Source organism: Triturus cristatus, chromosome 8 (genome assembly GCF_964204655.1).
Source record: "Triturus cristatus chromosome 8, aTriCri1.1, whole genome shotgun sequence".
Classification (NCBI taxonomy): Eukaryota; Metazoa; Chordata; class Amphibia; order Caudata; family Salamandridae; genus Triturus; species Triturus cristatus.
This window is the reverse complement of record NC_140591.1, coordinates 698,387,337-698,410,983: the sequence shown is the minus strand read 5'-3', so window position 1 is coordinate 698,410,983 and position 23,647 is coordinate 698,387,337. Positions and strand designations below refer to the sequence as shown.

General features: G+C 42.9%; 1 protein-coding gene across 8 annotated transcripts in view; it reads left to right on the top strand.

Moving 5' to 3' along the window:
• DOCK9 (dedicator of cytokinesis 9) overlaps nucleotides 1-23,647 on the top strand; it is a 1,069,784-nt gene that overhangs the window by 525,149 nt on the left and 520,988 nt on the right. For all 8 annotated transcript variants that reach the window (XM_085622123.1, XM_085622117.1, XM_085622120.1 and 5 more), the window contains exons 7-8: nucleotides 3,905-4,039; nucleotides 18,904-19,078. In XM_085622123.1, the coding sequence (XP_085478249.1) occupies nucleotides 3,905-4,039; nucleotides 18,904-19,078 (310 nt within the window). The remainder of the gene's footprint in view (nucleotides 1-3,904; nucleotides 4,040-18,903; nucleotides 19,079-23,647) is intronic.

Sequence of the window (23,647 nt, the reverse complement as noted above, 5' to 3'; positions counted from 1 at the left end):
ATTATGCACAAGTGAACAGCAGCATGCCTGCATAGCAGTGTAATCATTCTAAACCACTTGACACCCCAGCGTCTAGCATCTTGCTACCGCTTAAAATAGCAGTGCCAATATAGTGAACCCCAGGCAATCCACGCTGCAGTGGTGAAATATAGTCTGTCCAGCTGGGCCTGGTGGCAATGACCACTGGGTTCCACACAGATCTTGGCAGCAGTTGCTCAAGAAACTAACCTAATCCATCAGTGTCCGCAATGCAGCTTATGAAACGCGACAGCAAACAGCACAGAGAGGAAAGTGACATTGTAACATTAGAAGAGCTGTGCATGAAACAAGGGCAAAACCAAAGGAAATGATGGACGGAGTGTTGAACATTGCAAGCACTCACCCCCAGTCAACTGATCTGGGTTTAATCCATCACCGTTCTTTAGCCCACTCTGCCACCCCAGTTCAGACATGGCCATATGCAAATCAGTCTGACCCTGTGGCTCGTGGGAACAGTCCAGCCCGAACTGCCAAGCCATGTCTTCCCTGGACCGGAAACAAGCTTCCTAGGACCAGTTTCTGGCATTTCAGCCGTCTTCAGCCAGGCTTGCTTGAATCCAGTGGCAAAGTGAGCAAGGGACTCACGTCTGAGCATACCCTGCCAACTTATGGCGAACACAGCAAAAACCAAAGGAAATGATGGACGGAGTGTTGAACATTGCAAGCACTCACCCCCAGTCGTACTGATCTGGGTTTAATCCATCACCGTTATTTAGCCCACTCTGCCACCCCAGTTCAGACATGGCCATATGCAAATCAGTCTGACCCTGTGCCTCGTGGGAACAATCCAGCCCGAACTGCCAAATGAAACAAGGGCCCCAGGGGTATTTATATCAGTTGTTCGTGTCACATGAGAATTTCCGTTTATAATAAACATAGGAGTACACACTCGAAAATGTTGAACACATTTAGCACATTACTGACCCCATACAGTTGATATCACCATGCTCACTACATTAGTATACAAGAGACACCACACATTATAAACAACTCTATGAATAAAAAAGAAAATCATATTCTGCACCTGAACACATCAAGACGCACCTCTGCCTACAGAAGTATCACAGCCCCAATGTGCAATTATTTGATTATTAAGGCTCCTAATCGCATTTGCTTTCATCACTGTCTACCCCACACATTTTCTGCCAGGCAATAGTCATGCATCCTGATAAGATTTGTAGGTACTTTGATATAGCCCTCAGGCCTTGCCCATCAAACTCACATCTCCTGTCCTTGATGAACCATTTGGAAAATCATCAGCTGAATACCAAACACACCTCAATGCCACACTCCAGTTGTGTGCCATGAAATGCCAAATGACAACTTTTATACAACCCCATTTAGGTTGCAACAATGTTCAGCCTTGCAGGAAGGTCGATTTCCTTCCACCTTAAGGTTTCACCCTTGGAGTGGTGGTTGTGGAGCACTCACACATGGCCTGCTCGAAAGCTGCTCTCAAGAATTCGAATCACATGGTTATAATTCTCAACATGCATGTTCAGACGTGCTGTGCTGGCTGGTTGCTGCCATGCAAAGGGATGCCCTTGAGTATGTGATTCTCAGACAGGCCTGCCATTTACATTTGTTATAAAAAGACATTGTTTTGCTATTCTGTAGTTTGTGTTTAAAGTTTAGTGGTCTTAGTATAGAAGTGAACACTTTTGCTGCACTTTGGTAATCAAAGAGGTATATCCTCTCACGCACTGGTGCAGTTGCTATAGCATCCTCCAAATCTTTAAAAGGGGGTGGACGACCAGGCACAGGAAGATTCCCGTGCCCAGGCAAATATCTGGTGATTGTAAGAGACATACCTCCCCCTAAAACCTGGAATAATTGAACAGGAAAGTAACTGTAATTTGGGAGTGGCTGAGCCAACAGTTATGGTTTCAATTTTGTTGAAAATAAAAACACTACCGTTGGGCTTTGATCTTTAGCTCCTATTGATGATGCGTCCCTCCTTCTTTTCGCCAAGCAAGGGATTATTTTTTTTAAAACGTTTTTTATTGCAACATTTTCAGCAAAATAACCATCGGGGCAACCGGCACCCCCTACAATCTCCGATCACACCCCTCAGTTTAGCAATGCACACAGCCATTTAGCCCACATCCCGGGGGCCGGGCGGCATATATAGACAGTTAAGCAAAGTAACACAACTATCGCCTCATAGCGGTGCCTGGATCATGCCCCATGGGAGCCTCTGCTTTTCTGTCCAAACAGATTCATTCCCCCTCCAACTCAATATAACACTACCCTCCTACCTCAGGAACTCCCCCCCCTCCCATCCCACCCCCCAACTGCTGCCAAGCAAGGGATTATCTCCCTCATTTGCACTATGAAAAAAACCAAAAGGCCACCCTCCCCAACAAGACCTTTGCTGCCTTTGCACAGACAGGGTACTAAGAAAGGACCTTGTCTGGTCTACAGCCCACAGCTGGCACAGGACAGCTAGAGGAGCTCAATCAATCAATCAATCAAGAAATTTGTAAAGCGCGCTACTCACCCGGAGGGTCTCAAGGCGCTAGGGGTAGGGGGGTCCGCTACTGCTCGAACAGCCAGGTCTTGAGATGCTTCCTGAAGGAGAGGTGGTCTTGGGTAAGACGGAGGTGGATGGGCAGGGAGTTCCATGTCTTGGCTGCCAGGTAGGAGAAGGATCTTCCTCCCATGGTGGCTCTTCGAATGCGTGGAACGGCGGCGAGGGCGTGGCTGGACGATCGCAGCTGGCGGGTGGGAGTGTAGAAGGTCAGGCGGTTGTTGAGGTACCTGGGGCCCAGGTCATGGAGGGCTTTGTGTGCGTGGGTGAGGAGTCGAAACGTGATTCTCTTGCTGACGGGGAGCCAGTGCAGGTCTTTCAGGTGTCCGGAGATGTGGCTGTGTCGGGGGATGTCCAGGATGAGTTGTGCGGAGGCGTTCTGGATGCGTTGGTGTCTTTTCTGTAGTTTGTCTGTGGTTCCGGTGTAGAGGGTGTTACCGTAGTCCAACCGGCTGGTGACGAGTGCCTGGGTGACCGTCTTCCTGGTTTCGGTTGGGATCCATCGGAAGATCTTTCGGAGCATGCGTAGGATGTTGAAGCATGATGATGAGACGGCGTTGACTTGTCTGGTCATTGAGAGGGAGGAGTCCAGGATGAAGCCCAGGTTGCGTGCGTGGTGCGTTGGTTTGGGTGCGCTGCCCAGGGCAGGGGGCCACCAGGAGTCGTCCCAGGCAGAGGGAGATGGTCCAAGGATGAGGACTTCCGTCTTGTCTGAGTTCAGTTTCAGGCGGCTGTTCATCATCCATTCGGCTACGTCTTTCATCCCTTCGTGTAGGTTGGTTCTGGCAGTGGCTGGGTCGTTGGTGAGGTCGTTGGGTCACAACAAGCACTCGTGGGATGCAAGACTCCAGGGTATCGGACTGCATGGCAAGGCCCATCCTGATGAAGAGAAAATTCTTCTGGAAACCAATAAAGTTTCTATAAACACAAGAAGATTGGATGTGCAGAACCGCTCCAAACACATCCCAAAGAAAGCAGGCACATTTGAAACTAGGACAAGAGAAAGACCAGGAACTTAGCTAGATGCTTATTGCCATCCAAGACAGTCCTCATCAGAGAAAGAAGACGTTTTTCAGAATTCTGGCATTTTGCTGATGCAGGTGCTAAAAGGTTTTGTTAGAGGGCTGGGTAAGGACTAAGTAAGGACTGTGGCGAGGATGCGGCACAAAATGGTAATGCTTAACCTGCAGCATTTTATTGCTGTTTTACCCTTCAATATGTAAGGATGTTACGTTGTGCTTTATGCTGGTACTTACCTTCACTACTATGATGCGTGTTTTTTGGAGTATAGCATATGAAAGGTCGGTGCCCTGAGTTTGTGGTTTCTTTTGACAGTCATTTAAGAGAAGATTCTTCCACCTGATCCAGCTCGGGGACGGATCGTACAACCTCAACTTCTACAAAGATGAGAAGATCTGCAAAGAGCCAAAGGGATCCATCTTCCTCGATTCCTGCATGGGCGTGGTACAGGTAAGGTCGATCTTCTGTCGAGTGTGGTTTATTGGCATGATCTGTAGGTCAGGCAACAGGTTTCTACATACATAGTAGTGCAAGGAGCGTCTGTATGTTCCGTTCTCCACGCCAAGTCCTTCGCTCAACATCTTATCATTAGCTTGCAGCGGTAGAACACCAAGTGATAGTCTGAGTGCATGTAGCAGAAAGTGATGGAGCAGAACGTGTGGGCAGGCGTGGAATCTGGCAGCTAAGAGCAGCCCCAGAGCTCATCAGAGCTGCAGGCCGTCCATGCAAACTCCGTCCATGCACTCCCGCTCGCTTGTGGCTCTCAGGCGCGGAATTCCTCTCCGTGTGGGACCGCAGCACAGTAGGAGTCAGGCTCGCATTCTCTGAACCGATAAGCAACACATTTGCAGATCGCCTTTGCTGACCTTTGCAACCAGCAAGATTGTTGGTGTTGTTTTTAATCAGCTTATGAAAATGGCCAGCGCGAAAACAGATCCCTGGGCCTCTGGCCATAAATTGTCAGCCACTGTAACGTGCAATCTGTTTTTGGTTGCACTTCGACTTTAAAACTTAGTAATATTTCACAAGCATCCATATTTATATGTTTCAGTTCTGAATAGGCAGGCCGCTGGTGATTCTAAGTGCGGCAGTTTCTTTGGCATGCAAATGCAAGGTATAGATTCTGTAGGTGGGCATCATTACAGCAGCTGACTCTGAAATATGTCTTTTGAGAACTTTCTCTAGTAGGAACACAAGAGTGCAACAACATCATGGGAACAACTCATCACATCGCACTGATGTGTAATTGTGCCAGTTGCAACTTATTGTCACTCAAAATACCACATGGCAAGTTCTTACGTGGCCTGTACTATAATTACACTTTAGCACACAGCTGTCATGACTGGCTCGAAACATTTTAATTTGTGTCCTTTGAAGCATCATAAAATCGCCATGTTTAACGTGGCTCCTTCTGCGCACCACCAGCATCCTCTCTTGCAGTTTGTACAGTTTTTACCTCCGGCAAGCCCAGTTAGAAGCCCCTAAATCCTCATTCATCTGACAGAAGGATCGGTATTCAGATCATCCCTCTTCTATCTAGTTTTTCACAATTCATGTTGAAGGAACATAATTTGACCTTCCCCGTGAACTGTTTAACATTTAGAACAGAATGCTCACCCCATGTGCCCTTGAACTTGCCATATATTTCCCATATGTTCTCTTATGGTTTTTGTAGGAAACATTCGAGTTGAGCCTTCTCTTGTTATCTGCATTGCTTACTTTCTGTGTGATGATCCTATATTGTGAACTTGTCCCCTTTATTAATCTTGCAGTGATTAATCTGTTGTAGACCCATTCTCATTGGCTCAGCAGTGGTACAAAAGCTGCCATTGTTCATTAGGTCCAGCAGTGGAGAAACATTTGCAGACAGCACTGCTAGGTGTATCCTTCCTCTGGACAATGTCCATGTTGTCATCTCTAGCTAAATACACAAGTTATTTGTATTCTTTTCTGAGATTATAGGTTGATTACCATTTCAGTAATTTGAAAAAAAGCAGCTTGTTGGGATCCACTTTTTAAAGTGTCTTGATTTGTTTCCAGACTTTCTTTGGACAGTAAGAATGGAGAGCAGTATACTTCCTGATTATCCTGACTCCACCTAAGGGCATACATCCTAAGTGAATTATTCTTTTTTGCCTCCTTCTTAATTACCTTTGGACACACTGTGAAGTGGATGAAAGCTCCAAAAGTTAGTGTCTTGACAGCATCAGGGCAGTGGTGCAACAATAGTCCCTGAGCTCCAGGGACCTCTCCGACACTGGTGGCAGACCCCTGGTCTGAGAGCTCCTGACTAGTCCAGAGCATGGGGGGGGGGGGCCCTCCGTGTACTCTGCAGGGGGGCCCATCAAGTTTTCATACGCCACTGCATCAGGGTCTTCCCTTTTAGCATTTGTACCTTTCTATTATTGTGACATCAGAAGGTGAATGTGATGTCATCTGGTCTGGCAATAGATTTCAGTGCCATCACAAATGACTTAGGAAAACTCCAGACTTTCATCCTTTGTGTAGGTTGTCGGTAAGGATGGCCGTGTAAATGAGATACAAGAGACTTCTTTTACATCCTCAGTGCGTGTGGTGGATGGATAGGGGTGGGTGTGGTGTATGGTTTGAAACGTCAACCATAGATGACCCTGCCTTGGTTTGAAAAGGGAGTCATAAGCTTTCAAGTTTAAGTCTACATTTATCTAATCATTGTGTCTGTCTTATGTTGGTTAAAACCAAAATGGCCAACTTGTTATTCAGTGATCAGGAACTCGAACAAGCAATGGTGTTGGCTGATGATACGCACAAGCACATAAAGGCTTAGTGTCTTAGTGATTTTGCATCCATCAACTTTCGCTCATAAATTCTAACATAAAGTAATACTTATGCATAATTTCTTCTGAATGTATGCAAGAAATTGCAGAAAGTATACAACTTGAAACACAATTCTGTAAGAAGGGGGTAGGATTGAGTGTAAGTTCCAACAAGCATTGGCACTGCCAATAGGCCTGGTTTAAAGGCATGTTACATGGTAATGTGAAGCATTGCAAGTAGCTAGCATGAGGATGGATATGTATTTGTGTGGAAGCAACAAGATGTACAAAAATATTGGTGTAGGTTAAACGGTAGGTTAAAAGGTGCACTGTCAAGCCATATCTACTAATCCATGTATTTTAATTACTGACATCCTCCCATCTGTGGTGCTGCCAGAGAAAAACACCATCAATTATATAGTTATCTAAGACACTTTAATAGCTGTTCAGTGTCATGTGTGTGCTATAAAAGTTCAGGCTCTGACAACTGGATAAATAAAACAAAATGATCACAGCTGTTTGGAGGGCAAGCACTTTTTGTGAAACCGCATAACTTCTGCCCAATCAAAACGTGTACTCCTGACTCCCAACACATGGGCAGAGCCAGAGCCCATCTCTCTGTGTTTTTTGCACAATTGTCTTGGGACAGCTGCGCTGTCAAGCCTGGCCATAAAAAGGGGGTTCGGTTAGGGTAGAAAGGGGAAGGGGGGAGTGAAGGATTCACAAATATTTTTTTTGTATTTGTATTATGGGTACGCTCTTGGAAAACACATGCTGATTTAATGTATCAAATGGTAATCCACAATACATGTACCTATGTGTATTTCGTTTTAGGTGTCACAGCACTGTACAAGTGAAGATGTGTGATAAGAGTGGAATGGAGTACAACCTGTCTGCGCCAGAATTGAGTTCCTGATTCTGGGTGCGAAGCAGGCAAAGGCATATTTTCTGGTCTTCTCTTTTTCATGTTATTTTGTTTATGGTTGGTGATGTCTTAGGTTGTACGGGTTTTATTGGTCGTCTTAAATATTGATCTGGTTGCCAGGGAGGTTGGTCTGTTGGAATCAGTGGAGTTCCTGAAGTGTGAATGACTGATCGTAATTTATATCTGCTTTGATTAGTTTGGTGGGCACTTAGAACATGCTCTTCTGAGGTGCTCGATGAATGTAGGCAATGCTGGTAAATGGGGTTTCCATACATATGGGACAAGATCTGTGATTAACAATCCTTAATCGGCTACTCTTAAGGTGATTTCTCTGAGGTAGGCTTTGACTCTGAAGAAGAAAGGCTTGGTGTACCTTGAAGCTGACGTCTTGTGGTGTATCTTGAAGATGAGATATTGTGGTATCTGAGCAACTTGAAGCAATTTGAGAATTGAGTGGATACATCGAGGTTAATTGTTATGCAATATTCTTATGCTTGAGTTTGTCTGATGCTATTAGCAATAATGACGGAGAACATTGTGATTGGTTTCAGCTTAAAGTAGGCTTATAATATTCAGATTTCAATGTTGAAAAGGAAGTTCTTTGTGATGATGCTGCTTCCAGGTGGGACCTTCAGATTTAGCTGCTTGTCTGCATATTGATAGATCTTGATGCTGGTGTGGGCCCAGAGTACTCTCAGCATTTCCATGTAGAAATTTAAGAGGTCCTGTGTCAGGGTGGAGATTTTGGGGTACAGAATAGGTCAGGAGTATGAATACATTTTGATTTTAGGTGTGTTGATTTGAAAGAGCTGGTATGTGCTGTTCGGGTAGCTGAGACCTCATTCCGGGGCAAGATAGTTGAAACCCATTTGTGAGGTGAGGGTGCTGGACAAGATTTAATAAACTACTGTATCAATCGTCTGCAAGGAGGCCAAACAACAGGCATTGCTATTGCCAGTGATCTATAGAGTGCCTTTAACACATCGTTGTTTTTCCTGTAATGCTTTGTGACATTTCTTTACTGTTTGTATTGTAGAAAGGTTTTGGCCAGAATTCCCTTATGTTACTGGGTGTCTTTTTCACACCAATGGATAGGGAAATTAGCGATCAGGCAAAGTTGACGAGGTCAGGGTATTGATGCTGGCTTTTTTGTTTTTTAGCAGGGGGCAGATCAGTGTGGTTTTGGAGGGCTCTGAGATGTGTTTCATGATAGAGGCGTTGATTATATTCATCAATGGTGTGATTGCTTCTCTGATGAATGATTTCACTATTGGTGATGTAATGCTGTTGCTTCCAAATGTTGTTCCTTTTAGGAAGTTGAGTCTTCAGAGGTTCTCAGCTGTGAGTGTGTTTCCAGTGTGACCATTCGGGAAAATTACACTGTGTTGTTATTGGAATGGCATCAGATGGTATGGTGTCATTAATGCATTTTCTCATTTTGTCAATGTTCTTTTGGAAAAAAGCACTTGATTGTATTGCGCTTGTTTGTTAAATGTTTTGGGAGAGGAAAGTTTCCGGTTGGGATTGAGCTGGTACTGTGTGGCTCTGAAGAGAGCTTTTCTTCAGGTAAAACCTCCCACTGTGACAGCAATTGTTTACATTATTGCTTTAGCATTTCTGATGTGTCTTCTTGGTGACATACAAGTGTTTTCAGGGCTTTAAGATCTTCCTAGAGTTTCACTATTTTGTCTCTTGCCTTAGACCTTTCTGTAAGTAACTGACAGCGCTAGGGTGCGGACCGTTTTCATGTTGATGCACTGACTCTCATGGTCTCATAACTTGCAGTGGGGACTTGAGAAGCAATGGCAGACCTTTCTTAGTAAATTTGTTGTTCAGGTGCAGAAGCACTGTAAATCTAGTGAGCAACTATGCCAAGATGGTGCTTTTGGCACGGTTGAGTGTAAGACATATCAAACCAAACCTGTAGCACTATTAACTAAGCAGTGCACCTAAGCAACCTCATCCCTTGACCTCATATAGATCCTTCATGTAATTAGATGTGATTCAGCAGTTTTCACTGTATGGGACTGGGGGGTGGAGCTTTGTGCTAAGCATACCCTGAGGCACCTCTAGGTAACACAGCCAAAAATAGTCTTATCAGGATACTGCTGATGTTCTAGGGAAGTTTAAAAATCCTTAACGGACATTGGCTGTGTAGAGCCTCCAAACACTTCCCGGAAGCCCACTCTCTTCAAGGGTTTCCACCTCACCTTGAGACCCAGCATGTGATATCAGCTCTTCAACGGGACACCGTGTGAAGGGAGCTGCTATCGTGTGACACATAGTGGCACTGTGTGAGTTGGAAGATAAATAAACAGGCTGCATAAGTGACAATACCGGTCTTCTCACTATGATCAACCTTTTTTCTTCCTCAAAAGGCAATACACACTTTCTGTGACTGACGAGATGAGGAGCTTAACAACTGGTGTCCATCTTTTACTTGCTTTTCTGGAGTCCACTAGTAGCAGAGCTCTCAAGATTCTCAGTTCCATACCTGAGCTCCTCGTCCAGTCATCATCTTTCTATTCTGGTACTTCTGGGCCTGAATTTCCAGTACGAAAAACAGGACTGTAAGTACTACAGTGCATAGGAAAATCCTGAATAGGAAATCTCTCATGGTAGTTTCAGGCTTGAGAGCTTTGTAATAGGAAGTTAGTCGTTGTTTCTCCTTCTAACGCACAGAGTTTGCATTGAAACTTTCTGATGTTCAGGGATGTGCTAGAGGCAGTGTAAGATGTTGTCAATTGTGCCACAGTTGAGTGAAGCAAGAAGGAAGTATCCAGAAAAGGCATTAATGAGTCATCTGATGAATATGCATAGGCTGCTGTGTGTGTCTGTGCTCTCCCACTATTACATTGATGTGTGTATTACATTCAGAACTATATCGGAAGAAAGAGAGATATTTGTGTTTCAACGCAAACAATATAGGGTTCTGGGGCCTGCCATGACTATTTCTTCAAGGCACTATTGAAAAGGTGTTTGAGTTTCCAGATAATGTTGAAGAGCTCTGATGCGGGTTACTGCCATTGCTGAGTACTGCGGTGTCATCTCTCAAGAATGTTGGTGTCCTAAGTCACGTTTTTGTTTGTTGGCTTGTGGTGGTTATTTTTTAAGGTTTGTTTTTTGTAATGTGCTTACAGTCATTTAATTGTCGGCACAGTGGATCTGGAAACATTTTGTCTGTATTTCAGTTCTGGCACTAAGCACTGAATCTAAACACACACATGTCATCAGAACATGTTGTTCAAAACAATATCTTGCGTTTATTTTTCTTTCCACGTGTTAAATGTTATAATGTGTTTTTTAACAGCGCCTTCTAATATTGCCAACAAGTTAAAAACATTTATTGCAGGCTCTGAAGAAAGATAACCTGGTATTACTGCTTTTATGGAAACCTGACTAGGTGGGAGACATATCTGTCAATTGTGTTTTTTGGAAGGACAGGGATGGTAGGAATGGAAAAGTAGAACATAGAAGGCGAATATATATGCGAGGAGAGACACTGGTGAGGCCAAAAATACAATTCCATTTGCATACTAAATAGCCAGCTGTCAGTGAGGAGAGCTCTGGGAGGAGAATTTAGCTGAAGATATTTTTTAGTGGAAAACCTTCACATTTGAATTTGAATATGCACAAACCATTTGAGCAGATACACATGTGACTGATTTGTTAGCTTTCTTGAAGCTGATTACTTATACCAGAAGGATTGGCGAGCTTCAGACTCTTTTATTGGAAAAGCGGATAATTGATTTCCACAAACGCATCAGTGGTCATTGCGTTGCATTGGCCTTTACCCCGAAGGTCTTAATAGAGTTTAATTTAAAACAAGAGATAGTTATTGCTTTTTTCAGTTCAGATTTCATGTTGTTTGACTGCAAACACAATGCAGATTATAGAGGTTTCTGGAGTACTTATGTTTTTACCCTAGGAAGACTAAACCCTTCAGAGTCTAGGAGCATCTGATTGCGTCAAATAGTGCTTCAGTTTAAACCACTTTACTGGACGGGTTGATATTTGCATTTAAAAATCGTACACTAGGGTGAGCTCAGGCTCCTGAGAGACTTCATACTAATTCCAGCAGAATAAAGTCGATGTTCCAAAGGCAGGTTCCAGTTGCAGACATTTATAGAGTTGTAGTGTGGGCCACGCGCTGTCTGTTGGGTGCAATTTAAAGTTTTGCTCGGAAGCTATGTGCAACTTAATTTTGAGCAGCCTGATCAGGCATTTGCAATCTTCATGATTCTATCTGCTTTGAAATCAGACAAATTGAGGAAAAATGATCTTCCTGAAGTTCATAAAACTCTTGAGTCTTTACTCTGCCTCTTTTATGACTCCCACCTAACCTTTTTTACACCCCCCTTTTTTTTGGGGGGGGGGGGGGTGGATATCTCCACAGCCCTAAATCTCATTCAAGGGGTGGAAAGTGGCCTGGCTTGAAAGTTTGGAAACACTCACAAACATGGTCGGTTCTCAGTATTCTCATTCTCTATGATCATCCTCTTGCCAACTTGGAAATGGTTGGTGATTTACAAATTGGTGGGATTGCAGGGGAAGACGTTTCTCTATGGAGGAAAAATATTTTCCCTGTCGATGGGGAAAAAACTAAAAAATGTGGATTTGCACAGTGGAATCCATTCTCCTAGTGCAGCGTTGTCTCCCACAGACAGCTCCATACAGAGGAAATCGTTTCCTAAATGGGAAATCAAGTCATTACCCTAGGAATCTGCTTGAAAACCTGCATCAGACACAGCTTCCCATCCAGATTTCTTGAGGAGGTGGTGAATTCCAAAAAGTGGTAAACCTGTACCCCTATTCAAAAGTAAATGTGTGGGTGCAAATTTACTAATTTGTTAGTGAAAAGGGCAGGTAGATTGCAACAGTTACCAAGAAGGTATTTTTCCTGTTTCAGATGCAAGAAGCCTTCTCAGTTATTGGGTTTGAATATGAGCTCAACTCGGCTATTTTTAATGATTCCTGGACTATTTGGGAAAAGAGCAAAATCACAGATGGTGTTTCTTGACAGGCTTGTCACAGCTGCAGAAAATGTGATTAAAGAATCCTCAGCCCCAGTTTTTTTTTTTTAAACTACCCGATAGAAATGTCGTATCTTTAGAAGATGTAAAGTAAACGGGCAGAGAGATACTTGTTAATATTACCTAATGGAAATTAATCTCTAAAACCTAGGCCAGAAGTTGAGTCGCTTGAAAAAGTGGGTGTAAAGTTATCAATTAAACCAGTTTGATATGAGGAGATAGTGAAAAGAATATGAGAATGCATAAACCATTCACTTAGCAGAGTCCATTGGTACACTCTAATTGGACATAAAAGGTGAAAATAAGTGGAATATGTTTATGTGTATATGATGATGGAGAACTTGAGGACATCTAGGCATGTTCTACTCAGATTTAAATCGTATTTGAACCTTTGCACGCATTCACTTAAACAAGCAAACTATTTTGCATGGAGCTGCTGAGACCTATGGTAGCTCTAACGTTTTATGAGCAGTGATTCGCTGGGTAGTCTAACATTGAAGCAGCCAACAGCAGCTGTAGAATTTACATCTCAATAATTAAACACTGCCTCTGCTGAGGCTTCCCCCATTAGCTGGCATATCTCACAGGCACATTTTAAATCCTGTTAATTTTATAACAATCTGTTTAATCTTTGACTGTAATAAAAACAACATTAAGAAAATGCATAGAGGTTTGCCATTTAACCGTCCACATTCTTAATGCTAAAATTGATTTTAAAGACCTCTCTTATTTTACATACTAATTATATACTAATTAAAAGACTATTTATGGTTATGGCGCACTTTGAAAGGCTGTAGTTGAACTCTGTGATGGTTATTGCATGAGGTTTTTAACGTTGGGCTGGATAGCCTGTTCGCTGAGGGGGAAGTGTTCTCCTTAATTTACATGGCTCGCAGTCCTTGGCAGCATTTATGTCTCTCCAGACCCCCTCTGCACACACATGGCTGGCTTGCACTTACCGAGAGCTGATCCAGGTTCCGCTTTCCTCTGTTGTCTTGGGAATCACCAGCTCAACACTCGACTGACTTCCATCTTTTTGACTGCTTCTTGTTTATCTCTTGGTTCAGCTCACACTCTCTTCGCATCACCCCCATCAGATGGCATCCCCGAAGGCTCAGTCTACCAGCTGTTTGTCCTAACCCCACACCAGTAATTATATAATCTTGTACTTAGCCTTCTCCATCACCTACGACTGTACTCAGACATTCTCCTTTCCACCCAGTCTGCCCTCCTTTCACATAGGATCTCTGAAAGTCTCTCAGCGTCCTGGTGCTGGATGGTTCTCCACACCTTCATGCCTATTTCTTAACAAAATTTAAATAATTACTTCATGTCTCATATGTACTCTCAATTGCCAACCCTAGTTGTGTAGCAAGAGGAGGACATGAGTGCAGACTGAAAATGTCCTTGCCTACCCATGAGCAGAACATGTGGGTGAACAATTTGAGTGAGCTTGAGGCTGACGTCCTTAAATGCAATCACCCCAGACAGTTTCCAGCAACAAAAACAGTTGTCGGATCCATCCTGATCGTTCACACTGCAAAATCACCAACCCAGTCATGGCTAAGATGGACTATCAAAACAGCCCTTATAACTAATTTATCAACTTTCACTCCCTGAGAACTTTTCAGCCTCTCCATTCTTCAGCGCCTCTTCCTTACCACCACCATATTTGCTGGTGACCTGCCAGGCAAATAGTGTTCTACAAATTCCTTATTCTTGCTTACCACACTGTCTACACCTGTCCGCCCCCTCATTCTTTACTTCACCAAGCCTTCTCCTAATGTATCTCTACACAAAAGCTAAGATTTTCATATTAGAATTCATCTCCAAGCTGAAATCATTTGAGCATTTAGCATCTCAAAATGAACCACAGCCATCAAATCTGTTGGGGCGCAATTCTCATGGCTTTACCAACGTTTATAACCTACCACCACCAGCATTCCCTTCCACTCACTCTTGACTGACCCTCCCCCAACATGTAGTTAAAAAAATCGACATTATTTTTCACTGTATTATCTGTCCTATCATCTATAATGCCTGATTTACTCAATGTTGTCCCACTACATTCAGTTTCCTTGTACTTTATTGGTACTGTGTACATCATTTCAGGTACAGAGGATTATTTAACTGTAAACAAAAAACACACATTCTCAGCTGAAAATATCGGCTTAATGTTGTATCTTTTCCATTGATAGTGGATTCTACTAATACCTTCCCATTATGTTCTACTTCAAATGAGTTATTTTTCATGTAATGTATCTATTTATTGATTTAGACTTTATTTTTTTTTCATTTGAAAAATAGTTTGTAAATACTTTTATAAAGGATACATAAACACTGTATACAAACAGACTAAAAACAAGTGTTTCTTATTTGCTTGCTTAAAAATGTATCTGAAATGCATTGGCCTTCGTACAACCAAGCAATCATACAGAGGAGTTGTTAAAGAAACCCCTACCTCTCCATCATATGAAAATGAATAGTAGGCAGGTCAAGTCTCTAGAAAGTGTGGTTACATTGAGCTGGCTTCTGCACTGCTTCTTTGTGCTGTATTTACAATGCAATGGTCTCGGCAATATTATAGGTAGAGCTATTGGTATTGCTCATTATTTTTTTATCATTTTTGTATCCCTAAATAAATGGCATTGTCATTTCTATTGGCATTAGTTTTTTATTTGCATATGTGATACCTATTGCATTAGCAGAGAGAGAGTGAGGTAGTGAGAGAGTGAGGTAGATAGAGAGTGAGGTAGTGAAAGAGTGAGTTAGCGAGTGAGGTATTTTCTGACGTAGTGAGATAGAAACAGTGAGTGATGTGAGATAGCGAAAAATTGAGGTAGTGAAAGAGAGAGTGAGGTAGTGAGGGATGTTGTGAGGTATTAAGCTAGAAACAGAGAGTGATGTAGTGAAGTAGTGAGATAGAGTGATGTAGTGAAAGAGTGAGTGTAAGTGACTTAGTGTATTTGAGAGAGAGAGTGAGGTAGTGAGATCGAGTGAATTAGTGAGTTAGAAAGAGAGAGGGAATTTGCGAGGGAATTTTGCATCTCACATTTTAACACATTAAGGCCTTGCATGAACATTTTTTATTTTCTAGTTTGGTCCACAGAGGGAGTTGGTACTTTTTGGACACCGGATGGGAGCCCATTCTTTTTACTACTACGTGGGAGGCACTTTGGGGCAAAAGGAGAAATTGTGTTCAGACAGGGCCTCTAGTGGTGAGTTCCCAGGATCGATCCCAGGGTATGGGTATTCGCAGGGATAACGACACTCGAGCATGATAATTAGTTTAATCTGTGGTCATTTGTAAGAATCATGCAAGTGGGTTACAACTGTAAATCATTTTGGCTTGGGCATAACTTTGAGATGTAGTTAAGGACTTGAGCATTACTAGCTCATTTATATGCACTTTAAAATGTGTTTTGTAAATATTCTAAGTAGTAGTTTCCGAGTTCTGCTGTTGATTGAAAAGAAATTATTAGTTTCCCATGTCGGGGTTAGCTCAATAGAAGTGTGTGTGAAGGTTAAAGAAACGATTTTGGAAACGAATCCAACAAATGCTATTCACTATATACAATTTTATAATTTCTTGATGTATGTTTCACACTGCTCACGTGAACAGACGACGCTAGCAAATAGTAGTGTTACTTTAAGACTGAAGGGGTAACTCCCCCATACACCTGGTCTACTGGGGTTACGCCTTTATTTGCCCTTCGGTCTACCCTGCAACAATTAAAAGGAACGCAAAAGAAAAGGGGTGTTAACTGGAACAGGGGCATTAGAAAACAACTGCCTCTATACTGCTTTAGCTGCGAAATTAAAGGCGCGCTAATAGCAACACCCCTATTCTCCAGCTGAGCCAGCCCTGACTCGCACAGCACACAAAGGGAGGCGATACCATTCTAGAAACGGAGAGTATTCACAGCAGGTAACTAGTGTACTCCTCCCACCCGCCGACCAAAGTGGCGCACTCCCATGCTGTGCACAGTCTTCGGTGCACCAAATCCGGACCATAAAAAGGTGGATGCTGGTGGCAAAAACCGTTCAAGAGCGCGTCTCGGATTCCGGCCAAAATTGGTTTGAGATGTTTCGTTTACCTCGATGTATCCAGCGAGCGAAGTCCCCGCGCTCAAAAGGAGACAGAGGGCGACAGGAACGGACCCCATGATGCGCATATCTTCTCTCTGCAGAGTCTAAGCCTTTACTGTGCTGAAGCCGCAGCGGCTAGCAAGGATTTGGGTAGCCGGAAACTACGTTACAGGACACGCCTGTTCTAGCACTGTGACGGACAGGAGAGATTCCAGGCTATTGCAGTAGAGGGATGTGGATAGGGGAGGGCACCTCGCTCCCAGCCCGGTAAACTGTGACGCTGCGCACTGCTTTCCAGGGTGGGGTGAGACGGGGGTGTGTTGGGTTGGTGGGCTAGGGATAGGTTCAAGGGGGACAGAGGAAAAAGACTGCTGAATAGATCCGAGGGAACTTTGCATGGGATGTGGAAGATTTTTGATGGACGAGGATTATTGGGGAGGGAAGTTTGTGCAGAAAACGACATTAACCATGGATTTAAAAGGAAATCCGTTGATACGTAGCGGAAAAGGGAGTGAGCACAGACAATCATACATACAAATATAGAAAATCACACAAAAGGCACCTAGGCATAAAAACATGCCTGGACAGGCAAAATGCAATCATACGTACATAAGAAGGCACAACAATCTGTAATTAAATGCCTACCAAGTATACACAAGATATGTGCCGAACACGGGAGCCGAGAGCAGGGGGAGAGGACGCCATTAAAACCACTGCCTTTCTCCAAGGCAAAGCAGAAATACCACGGAGAAACGCAGTGGCGTTTTCGGATTCGGGGGCGTGTTTCTTTTTCTCTCCTCTTGCCATTGGCTGGAGGAGAGAAAAACACGCCTAAAAAAGGGCGTGGCTAAAAAGTGGAAAGAACAGCACGGAACACGCCCCCGAATCTGAAAAAGACGGAGCCTATTTGGAGGGACGGCTCTCTCCTCCTATGGCTGGCCTCCGTTTAGGAAGCCAGCCAATGGAAGAGAAGCAAAAAGAGAGGCGGGCTAAATAGCCACTCTAAGAATCATTAAATCTCCGACTTCCGGTTCTGCCTTCGGCAGACCGGACGGTCCTCGACCTAAAAATGTATCTGAAATGCATTGGCCTTCGTACAACCAAGCAATCATACAGAGGAGTTGTTAAAGAAACCCCTACCTCTCCATCATATGAAAATGAATAGTAGGCAGGACAAGTCTCTAGAAAGTGTGGTTACATTGAGCTGGCTTCTGCACTGCTTCTTTGTGCTGTACTTTTGTTGTGCTGTGGGGTAGTGCGTTTATGAAAGCGGAGCTTTATTGCTGGACCACTGCTCCAGTCTGGGTCTAAACACAAGTTAGACACCAACACTACAAAGCTACACCAGCCCAACATTTTGTGAACATTTCATCTGGGGGCATTCATTGTTTATTTAAATTGACAATAACACATATGATAGATTTGTATTTCTCATTGTTAAGTTGCATGCTTACTAGTGATTGATGTTCAGACCTATGTGCCTGTGGGGTAGTCAACAAGAATAGCAGCAACAGAGTGCCTTGGGGGTCAAAATATTGCAGCAAAAACATTGAGGACCATGAATAGGGACCGCGGGAGTCACCTCCCTGGGAGTGGGCTGATGAGGACTCATGCTGCCAGTTAATGCTCTCTGACCACACCACAATCAATTCATACCAGCACATAGATGATCATAATCAGTCAAGGAATTCACCACTTTGGCAGTGGCGAGGTCTGTCCTGAGCAAACTGATTTCTCCAACTCAGCCACTGCCTCCACGGTGCACAACAAGGCAGGGCCACCACACAATAGTTCTCACGCTTCGCCACATTTACTGTAACAACGAGCCTTTGCCGCTAGCCCGGCCACTACTAAACTGATATGAGCCTTACGTTCTGCAGGTTAGTGGAATCAGTACTCCTGGATTCCTTACTGTCTGTGATGTTGTTGTGTATTGTAGTGCAGCATTTATATAGAGCTTCATACTCCATTATCGGCACCAAAGCACATCTTCGCACTCTGAGACAGCTCCCCAGCACCCCTTGTAAAATCTTGCGAGAGTCTCTTCTAGAATCCACTTGAAAACAAGGATGGTCCCTCCATTTCTGTCTTCTGGATTAAGGTTCGCATTGTCTCTCTGATGAGGCCACACCTGGATGGCCGAGATAGCTGGCTGCGTTGAATGGTTTGACTTGTTTGAACGGATTATTTTCCTCTCCACAGATGTGTTCTGTTCCGAAACCGTTTTACTCTGAACAAAAACACTACACCATATTCCTTGGCTTTGCTAAAACCTTTAAAGCAGTATAAACAGCGGGCAGCAGGTTTGCGAACAGGATTGAAGATGTGTTGAAGGATGCTTAAGGCGTATAAACAGGGACAGTATCTTTGAGAATTCTGAGCTGCCAGAGAAGCTTACAGAAAGATTCTTTATTGCAGGCAGGCCTTCTTTATAATCTTTGTTGTTATGGAAAGGCTTCTGTTTTATTTTAGAACAACAGAGTCCGGCGCTTTGCTTTTGAGCTCAAGATGCAAGACAAAAGCAGTTATCTTTTGGCCGCAGACACCGAAGTGGAAATGGAGGACTGGATAAGCACTTTAAACAAAATCCTTCAGCTGACCTTTGAAGCTGCGATGCAGGAGAAAAGAAACGGCGAGTCGCACGAGGGTAAGCAAGCCCGGGAGCGCCATTTTGTTCCACGTTAGACTGCACGTATTCACTTCCTGTTTGTTTTTTCTTATTTATTTAAACTTAAAATATTATAAAGCCACGCATGTGGTGTATTTTCAAGACATAAGACTTGTCCTGTTTATATTTAGCCTTTTTGTAAATAAGGAAGGGGTGTTTCTAAAAGATGCCCTTGGAATCTGATGTTGGTGGTTCTGTTTCGGAGGGCTGTGTTTGGGGGGGAGAGCATATTATAGCATAATTCACTCCTCAAACGAGTTTGTAAATTAGGGGGCAGTGCTTGCCTGCAGAGTCTGACTTCATGCTTCTCTCGTAGCTATACCCCTGAGATATATATTTTTTTCAAAATCATTGTTCCACAAAATTGCAAAAAGACAACTAGGGAATTGAGGTGCATCGCAAATGACCTTAAATGTCCTGGTATAAAAATCAGTTACCATGATTACAATAAAATGCGCCTGTGAAGGTGACATTATTATTCCTGGTGTCTTTGAGAAGTATAGTTTCCACAGAAAAGGAAAGCAGTCGCCTTCTTTTACACATAATTCTTTGGTAATGGAGTCTCTTTAAGGCACGATTTCCAAGTATCATCTTCCCTTTTTTTCCTCCACTGAACATGTCGTTGAGGACATGTCCAAGTATCCATGGTAACGCCTGAAGTATGATTGCAAGGTAAATGCAGTTGCAGCTATGATATTAAAAACATGTTGAAAGGACGGTTTTTTGACTGTGAAGTGTTCGTGGCCAGTAACCACCGAACAACCAGTCGTTCTCCGGGTGAAGGTTATTGATAAAGGCCATGGAGCATGACTATCTGGCAACGCACGTATTTTAATATCCGGCTCATTCGCTCTCCCAAAACACCAAGGGAAGGCGTCGGCTGCCAATGAGATCACTAATGTTACCGTACATCCTTCGAAATAGCAATCTAATAATTCATAGAAATATAAACCTTTCTTAGTAATTGTACTTCTTAAAATATAGATTGGTTCCTAAGCTGTTTTGTTCCTATTGTTTAATGTGTGTATTTTTGTATGAGACAAACATATATTTCATTGCATGATTTTTCTTCAAATATTTAAGCCATGGGTTATCTATGAACTGAACGTGTGTGTTCGTCCTATATGACTAAAAATATAAAACGTTTTCCTATTTCATTCTTGATTTCGAAATCACGTTTTTTTTTAGTTCTACTCAATTATGGGTGCGCTTAAGGTACACTGTCTGTCCCAGAATGTGCATGATAAAGTCAAATATGCTCCCTATCTGAAGGTAGGCGAGTCCCTTGATGCACTGCTTTTATACACCAAAAAATTGCTCAGTCCAGTAAACAGTATTAAGCTCAAACATTCACTCAATCACTTCAGTTGGAAGTGTCCTTCCAAAAAAACAACTGTCATTCCCCAAATGTTGTTCTTATGACATGTACGCCTTATTTTTCACCATAAATATTGTCGTTCATTGGAAATGATGATGAATTCATCATGGTGTTTGTGCATCCTGAATGCACTTCAGACCTAGTCCTTCATCAGGGGTGATTTATATCCATACAGCCACATTTTCATCTGTGTGAGTGATAAAATGTATTATCCGTCCCGCACAAACACTGTGAAAAAACACTTTACAAGTGGCATTTAATCTCCATCTAAAGATTAAAATGTGCTTAAGAAAATAGGAAATTCCTGGAGAAATGTTAGGCGAAACTTATTAAATAATCACTAGACCTAGTTCTTTTGATATTGGAAGAGATAGTACAGACCATCAAAGAAGCTGAAAACAACATAGAGGAAACTAAGTCTCAGCTACATTATTAAATGAACATAACAGAAGTGAAAATTATTGTAGAAGACATCACCAAAACATGCCCAATATAAGAAGGAAATCAATGAGCAAAAAATCTACATGTCTAAAAGAGATACCATTGATTAGAAATTAGGAGGAGTTTATACACTGGAAGAAAACTAAACTGTAAAAAAGAGCCAACAAATCCAAGAAAGTTCTGAATTTACCTAAACAAACTCTACGTGAGATGAAACAGTGACACAAATAAATGAGTACCAAGACCTTAAGATCAAAAAGCGGAGTAGAAGGACAAATCCAAAGATCAAACACCAGAGTGCAAACAACATTAGCAAGTTCAAACGCACACAAAACTACTATAGCAGCTTCCACATCTATGCTAAATGAACAGAAGACCATCTTATAGTGAAAATCTCCAAAAGACACCTTACCAACTTGGAGAAAAGGGTTCTACAAGAAGGAACAGGCTTGGTACCAGTTCATTAAATTAATGTGCTGCAAAGAGGGAGTGCTCTATACAAATTAATTTGCAACTTGAAGTTGAGACAATCTTTTGAGTGTAGTTTGAAAGACAATAGAAATTCCAAAAATTAGCCAGAATACAAATAATTCAATCCACCTTCAGATTTCTTCACACCTGTCAGCCAAAACATTCCAGCCATGTTTCAAAAGTGGAAGAGATATCACTTTTACCCACAACTAAAAAAAATAAAAGGACACGATAGCCAAGGAAAGGGGAGTCCTCATTAAAATAGTTACAAATCCAATTATAATTTTGATTAAGCAGATAAAGAAGGGGTGCTACTAATCATGGATTTGGAGTTTCTAGACCAAGATCCCACAAAATAGATTGAGATCACACAACAAACATATTGGCTAAGGCAGGAGAAATGTGAAGGATTCTGGAAAAAAACAACTATATCTATCACAACAGAATCCCAAGATACCCAACATTTACGTCATTCAAAAATACTTAATGATTTACAGGGTCGCCTGTTCAGATCCATTGTTTTATCTGTGCATTTCATACATGAACGTTTTGGGGAATACATTAACCACTATTTGCATGAACCAGTTAAAAAAAAAAAAAACAGTTCATAGATCTGAGATTTCTGTAGAAAATCCAAGGCCTTGATATGCCCACTGAATCACAGATTCCCTTTGTACTCTGGATGTCGATACATTATACATATTCATTTCACACATTGAAAGGTTACAAGCTGTCGAATGGGCCCTACACCATATAAAAACCTTTGGCATAAAATATACTTTCCTCAGAGATCTTTTACACTTAATACAGTGGCTACTTGTCTTGGCAGAGCAAATACTCTCAACATAAAGGAATATTCGCGGGGTCATCAAAGCTGCCAGCTATCCTAATATCTTCATTGCAAAGTTTGAAAGGATTTCAGTTGGGAAAAGGAATCCATGTCAACCAATCAATGCAATTTTTTATTCAGCTGGAACCAAAAAAGCACAACCCAGCTGTAATGCAGCCTGGGTGGAGAACATGCTAAGTGTGCATGACTGTTTGGCCCTCATGCGCACATAGTGAGTGCAAACCACTCCTCCCCTGCTCTGTGAGCAGAGCAGCCCCGCCCCGCAAAGCTGGCGCAACAGGCAAAATGAAAAGATAATAACATTGAGTTATTATCCTTTTATTTTGCCTTACACTGCTGAAAAGCAGTGGGGCGACACTCATCCACCTTAGCGGAGGAGCCGCCACAGCCACAAGTAATACCTGTATAGATCATAGGAATTGAAATTGGCTGCCAAACACATTTAGAATGGATTTAGCCATCATTGGGGATCTAAAGTTAATGATCACACTGTCTCCCATTGTCTCCTTTTTGCCAGGGCCTATCCAGGGAGTTCTGCTAACCATTATAACCTAGTATGACAGGCCTGAGAGCCATCCAGCCTTACTTTTGAGCCAATGGATTGTTTATTCTTCAAGCCAGAGTAATCTTCAGGAGTAGATGTGGAAATAGTTGGGGCGTCTTTCAGCACCTGCTCATATAGAGTACATTCAGGGCGAAGTTGCGGGGGTGGGGGGGAAGGGGAATGAAATTTTTCACCGTAGTTTTAGAGGCTTCCCCATTAGCTCTGCCCCAACCTGTATCCCTTAGAGCCTTCCTTGTTGAAAGATGAGCTCCCATGTGGCCAGCCCTAGTCGCCTGTGGGTGGATATCCGAAGCATTGGTTGTTAGAAGAGATCTGCCTGGTGCCAAACTGGAGGAACTTACGGCCATGGGTAGAGACGCTCCAGTCCTGAACTCAGAACATGAGGTGTCTAATAGTGCCCTCATTAGCGGCTGAGTGGCAGAAAGAAAGTTCAAATTACTTAACTGGACTTTAAAAGCCCCCAGACGGAAATAAATGGGTTCAAGCGTACTTAGTATAGATTTTTTAAGGTCACTAGAGAGGGCGTTAATTTTATCAAGAAGAAAGTCCTCTTCCACGGACCCCTTGTCGTGCTTTGGTACAAGATTTGCAATGTAGGGCTTCTTTGACTTGGAGCTTACTACAGCTGTTCCTTTTTCCTGCCTGGCCCCTAGTTGTGGTTCCGTAGCCAGCTCTGATGAAGAGGCGCATGCTGTTACAGACACTGTCACCCCAGGGCTTTGCTCTATGCCTCAAATGATAGTTTCACAGCTGATACTGCAGCTTTAGGTGTCCATCAAGGGCGGTACAGGACTTGGAAGGACACTGGGGGGTGAGGAGAGCGACAAACGGCGCTCCCTCCGC